The sequence below is a fragment of the Elephantulus edwardii genome, unplaced genomic scaffold, assembly GCF_000299155.1.
Source record: "Elephantulus edwardii isolate Elephantulus edwardi_28Jun2011 unplaced genomic scaffold, EleEdw1.0 scaffold00136, whole genome shotgun sequence".
NCBI classification, from domain to species: Eukaryota; Metazoa; Chordata; class Mammalia; order Macroscelidea; family Macroscelididae; genus Elephantulus; species Elephantulus edwardii.
Genome location: NW_006399886.1, coordinates 913112 through 919351, shown reverse-complemented (window position 1 = coordinate 919351; position 6240 = coordinate 913112). Strand labels below are relative to the sequence as shown.

Sequence of the window (6240 nt, the reverse complement as noted above, 5' to 3'; positions counted from 1 at the left end):
ACTCTTCTCCAACACCATAATTCAAAGTCATCAATTCTGTCATTCTTATTCTTGCCCAGCTCTCAGATTCATAGAAACGTTATTTTAGAAACCATGACCTACATAGGACACACCTTAGTCTTTAAACTGGCATTCTTGCTCCTCAATATTTTGGAGAGATCCCTGACTGTAGACTTTCCAAATGCAATACATCTCCTGACCTCTTGACTGCTGATACCAAGGGTGTTGATTGTGACTCCAAGTAAGATTAATTCATTGATAAAACTTTTCTCCATCTATCATAATGTTTTGTTTTCATGTTGAGATGCAATACATATTGAAGGCTTTAGTCTTTGATCTTCTGCAGCAAACATTTCAATTCCTCCTCACTTTCAGCCAGCAAGGTTATGCCAACTGCTTGAAGCAGGTTGATATGTTTCCTCCAATACTGATGCCACATTCCTCTTTATATAGAGTCCAGTTTCTCAACTGACTTGCTCAGCATATATACTGAATAGATATGGAGAGAATACAATCCTAATGAACACCTTTCTTAATTTTAAACCATGTGGTATTCCTTTACTCTGTTAACACGACAGTCTCTTGGACTAGCCCTATGGACTAGGAAACCTAAATACAATTACCTAAGTGTATGGTTCTTTTTTCATATTCTTTCTAATATCTAGAATGTTAGTTTGGTGAGGACAAGAATATTATCTACGTCTTTCACTATGGCTAATACAGTGGTGTTTGATTTTATCCCTGGAGTCAAACTATTGTCACATAGTTGGAACTAACTTCCAGTGTGTTTTCTGGGTCTGTAAATTACCCAGAAAGAAATTGCCCATTTTTCCCCTGCAAAGAAGTTGATGGAATCAAACTGCCTGCCTTTGGGTTAGCAACATATCTCTTTAACTGCTAGGTCAGCAAAGCTCCTTAAAAGCAGGAGTTAGGTTACCTCGTTTGAATACTGGATACAACACTAGCTATGATCTTGAGAAAATCATTTAATCTCTCATGAATCAGTCACTTTATTATAAAAAGTCATTAAACAACATATGACCAAGAGGCAATGATGATAAAAGAGGAAGTTCAAGCCAGTCTAAAGGAATTGACAAAAAACAAGGCCCCAGGAATTGGTGGAATACCAATTGGATATCTCAGCAAACAGATGCTGCCCTAGATGAATTCACCAGTCTATGCCAGGAAATTTGGAAGACAGTTGTCTGACCAACTAACTGGAAGAAATCCATATTTATTTCCATCCAAAAAGAGGTAATCAAAGGGACTATGGGAATTATCCAACAATATCACTGATACCACACTCCAGCATAATCTTTCTGAAGATTATCCAAAAACCTCTGAACCAATACATTAACAGAGAACTGCCAGAAATATAAGCTGACTTTAGAAGATGTCATGGCACTGAAGACATCATAGCCAATGTCAGATAGATCTTGGCTGAAAGCAGAGAGTATTAGAGTAACGTCATTCTGTGTTTCATTGACTATGCAAAGGCATTTTACTGTGTGGATCACAACATATTGTGGCTAACCTTGAAGAGAATGAGGATCCCAGAACACTTGATTATGCTCATGCAAAATCTATACTTGGACCAGGAAGCAGTCCTAAGAACAGACCAAGGAAACACGGCATGGTTCACAATCAAAAAGGGAGTACATCAGGGATGCGTACTGTCTCCATACTTTTTCAATGTATATGCAGAACAAATCATTGGAGAAGCTAGATTTTTATGAGGAGGAGTTAGAGGAAGACTCATCAGCAACCTGCGTTATATAAATAACACAACCTTGCTTTGCCGAAACTGAGGAGGACCTGGAGCATTTGCTGCAGAAGGTATAGGACTGAAGCCTTCAGTGTGGATTGAAGCTTAAAATCAAGAAAACAAAGATTCCCACCATTGGGTCAACTGGCAGGATCATGGTACGTGGAGAAAAGATTGACATTGTTAAGAATTTCTGCTTGCTTAAATCCACAATCAACACTCTTGGCACTAGCAATCAGGAAATCAAATTACAATTTGCTTTGGAAAAAAATCTGCTGTCAGGGGCCTTTCCAGAGTGCTGAAGAGCAAGGATGTCAGTCTGCAGACTAAGGTGAACCTGAGGCAGTCGACGGTTTTTGCAATTACTTGCTATGCGTCAGAGAGCTGAACAATGAATAAGGATGACAGAAGAACAATCAATGACTTTAAGTTATGGTGCTGGAGGAGAGTATCAAACACACCATGGACTGCCAAGAGAACAAACAGGTCTGTCCTGGAGAGGTGAAAGCAAGTTGCTCCTTGGAGGCAAGGATTCTGAAGCTCCATCTGGCATACTTTGGGTGTGTTGCCCAGAAAAAATAGGTCCTTGGAGAAGGACATCATGCTTGGGAGGGTGGAGGGACAGGGAAGGAAGCGAATACACTAGATGAGATGAATTGACATAGTGACTAGGATAATGGGGGTAGGTGTATCAGAGACAGTGAGATTGGCTTAGGACGGGGCAAGTTTCCGAGCTATTGTGCATAGGGTCACTATGAGTCATAAATAACTTGAAAGCATATAACCGCAACAATAGTATCTGTCTCATTGGGTTGGGGTGAGGACCTGTTGAAATAATGTATGTAAAATATTTAACATACTGACACAAAAGCTGCCAAACACATGTTTTTCCATTGGTGTTTTTAATATTATTAAAATTACTTCTTCATGTGTGGTGTCTGGAATACAGTAGGTATTCAATAAGCATTTCATTATTAACTCTGTTATAATCCCATTGTTTTGAAAACCATTTCCACTCATAGTAATTCTGCAGAACAGAGTAGAAATGCTCCATTTTTTCCCAGGTTATAAGAACAATGAGTGCCACATCTTTCTTCCACAGAACAATAGAGAGGTTCAAACCACTGATCTCTCAGCAAAACAGAACCTAACCACTGTGATATTTGAGTTCTTAATGATTGGGAGAAGACTATTAATATATTAATGGAAAATGGGCTTGGTTTAAAGAAAGACAATATACTTTTATGTACTAGTCTGTATTTTATACTCATTGTTATGTGCCTTCATGTCGCTCGCAAGACATAGCGACCCTATGTACAACAGTCCTGAAATCTGTTCTATCCTGTGCCAACTTTACTGTCTCAGACACACTTTCTTTTTATTATTATTATTATTATTAAATTTTATTAGTTTTAATGAACATTTATCAGACACACTTTCATCACCCCAGTCACTGTATAAATCCATCTCATCGATAATTTCCTCTCTTTCTCCATCGCTCCACCCTTCCAGGCATGATGTCCCTCTCCAACATGCCCAAAATATGTAAGACAAAGCTTCAGAGTTCTTGTCTCCAAGGAACAGGTCAGCTTCACCCTCTCTAGGACGAATCTGTTTGTTCTCCTAGCAGTCCATAATATATTCAAAATTCTTCTCCAGCACCACAACTCAAAGGCATCAATTCTCTATCATCCCTAGTCATTGTCCAGCTTATATATATTTTTTTAATTTTTATTTTTTTATGTTTATATTTAACTTTTATCAAGGTATATAGGTATATCAAGTACCTTTACTTCTTTACTTTTGGGAGAAATTTGTTTTATTAGAATCATTAAATTCATTCTCAATAGCAATGTAGAAAATTTTCACCAATCTCCGAGGCATGCCGAACACTGTGACAGCTTGAATGAGTGCTGGCCTCTTGTTTTACTGAAGTGATGGTTGCAGCACCTTCAGGCCTGGATCTGCAGCATCCACCTGGCCACACTCTGTACCAAAGAGGCAGGATGATAATGATCGCAGCAGCACCCAATAGGTCTGACACTTTGATGCCTAGAAATACCTTGTTCACTCCCTTGAAGAATTGGAGGAGAAGCATGTATTCCTGGACCAAATATGGGCTCTAGCAGTAACCCCTCCATATGCATCATTGGCAGACTCTGCAGGTGCTTAGGCTGCAGCCACCACCTACGTGTGTCCTTTCCTTGGTGGCAGGACTGACAGAGGCCCATCTACCTCTATTTCCAAGTCCACTTGCCTTTTGAGTTGTTCTACCTTGCATTACTACTTGTTTAGAGTATGCCTCCTCCAGGTTCAAAAAACAGCAACCTTTCTCCAACTTCAGAGGCAGCCTGGGAGCGTGAGCTATATCAGATATCTTTAAAATATTGTTGTTGTTGTTATGTGCTGTTGAGTAGTGTATAAAAATAAGATAGTAGTATATGAAAGAGAAAAAGATTTGTTTTATAGCATGTTAAAGATTTCTTTTTGCCTCACTATCTGCTTTATATTGTTGTTATGTGCTATCGAGTAGCTTGTGACTCACAGTGACCTTATGTACAACAGCTCTAAACACTGCTTTATCCTGAACCAACCTTATTGTCTCTGACAGACCTACCCTTACAACCCCAGCTACTGAGTAAATCTAGATCGACAATCTTCCTCTCTTTCACTGTCCCTCCCCCTTCCAAAGCATGATGTCCCTCTCCAAAGAGGTCACTCCTTGAAGCATATCCAAAGCATATATAGCACATGAAGCCTCATAATCCTTGCCTCCAAGGAGCAGCCTGGTTTCACCCTCTTCAGGATCAACCTGTTTGTTTTCCTAGGAGTCCATGGTATATTCAATACTCTTCTTCAACACCACAGCTCAAAGGCATCAATTCTCTATCACTTGCTTCATATAGAAATACAAAGTTTCGCGAGACGAGGCGGGGACGAGCTGGGCTCCTCTTCCCCGTGTGGAGGTCGTTCGAGTCACCGGCTCGCCTCCAGCTCTTTCACCTGCAGGCCCACTCCCCGCCCGCCCAGCCACGCTCTCCGCCCTGGCCCGGCCCGCAGGCGCTGCCCTCCGCTGCAGCTTCAGCACCTCCGCCCAGAACAATGCTAAAGTCGCCGTGCTGGGGGCTTCGGGAAGAATCGGGCAGCCCCTTTCGTTCCTCTTGAAGAACAGCCCCCTGGTGAGCCGCCTGACCCTCTACGATATTGCTCACACGCCTGGAGTAGCCGCTGATCTGAGCCACATTGACACCAGAGCGCATGTGAAAGGCTACCTTGGACCAGAACAACTGCCAGACTGTCTGAAGGGCTGCGATGTGGTGGTTATTCCTGCAGGAGTCCCAAGAAAGCCAGGCATGACGCGGGATGACCTGTTCAACACCAACGCCACAATCGTGGCCACCCTGGCTGCTGCCTGTGCCCAGCATTGTCCTGAAGCCGTGATCTGCATCATTGCAAATCCGGTTAACTCCACCATCCCGATCACAGCAGAAGTTTTCAAGAAACATGGCGTGTACAATCCCAGTAAGATCTTCGGTGTGACGACCCTCGACATTGTCAGGGCCAACACTTTTGTTGCAGAACTGAAGGGTTTGGATCCAGCTCGAGTCAACGTCCCTGTGATTGGTGGCCATGCTGGGAAGACCATCATCCCCCTGATCTCTCAGTGCTCTCCCAAGGTGGACTTTCCCCAGGACCAGCTGACTGCCCTGACTGGTCGCATCCAGGAAGCGGGCACCGAGGTGGTGAAGGTTAAAGCCGGAGCAGGGTCCGCCACACTGTCCATGGCATATGCCGGCGCCCGGTTTGTCTTCTCCCTCGTGGATGCCATGAACAGAAAGGAAGGAGTTGTTGAGTGCTCCTTCGTCAAGTCCCAGGAGACAGACTGCACCTATTTCTCCACACCGCTAGTGCTGGGGGAAAAGGGCATCGAGAAGAATCTGGGCGTCGGCAAAATCTCCTCCTTCGAGGAGAAGATGATCGCCGAGGCGATCCCCGAGCTGAAAGCCTCCATCAAGAAAGGGGAGGATTTCGTGAAGAACATGAAATGAGAAAGCAGCCCGAGCGCGCCTGGTCGGTTTCCTTAATTTATTAAGGCATCATGTCACTGAAAAGCCATTTCAGATCCATCAGTATTTGTATTTGCTTTGATGATGTTTATTGTATTAACGTCATCTCTTCCAAATTGCTGGCTGGCCTCTTGATACACCAAAAAAGCAGGCTTTGATTTTCTTTAAAAAAAAAAAAAAAAGAAATACAAAATACATTTTTTTAGGTTAACATGCTTTATTACAAAATAGATTTTAATGTTTTTAATAGGTCATGCAAAAGTTAAATCCAATTAGTTCAAATTCGATATTTATACGTTTTGACCTAATACTTTGATTAATGAGTTTTTTGTTTTTTTTATTAATGAGTTTTTATACTTAAAATTTATTCTAAACTATAAGTAAATTACTCATAAATTATTACATCAT

General features: G+C 42.0%; 1 protein-coding gene across 1 annotated transcript in view; it reads left to right on the top strand.

Annotated features, from left to right (window-relative positions):
* LOC102866112 (malate dehydrogenase, mitochondrial-like) overlaps positions 1–5814 on the top strand; it is a 15447-nt gene extending 9633 nt beyond the window's left edge. The window contains exon 2 of the mRNA XM_006894145.1: positions 4672–5814. Within this exon, the coding sequence (XP_006894207.1) occupies positions 4672–5814 (1143 nt within the window). The remainder of the gene's footprint in view (positions 1–4671) is intronic.
* The last annotated feature ends 426 nt before the right edge of the window (positions 5815–6240 follow it).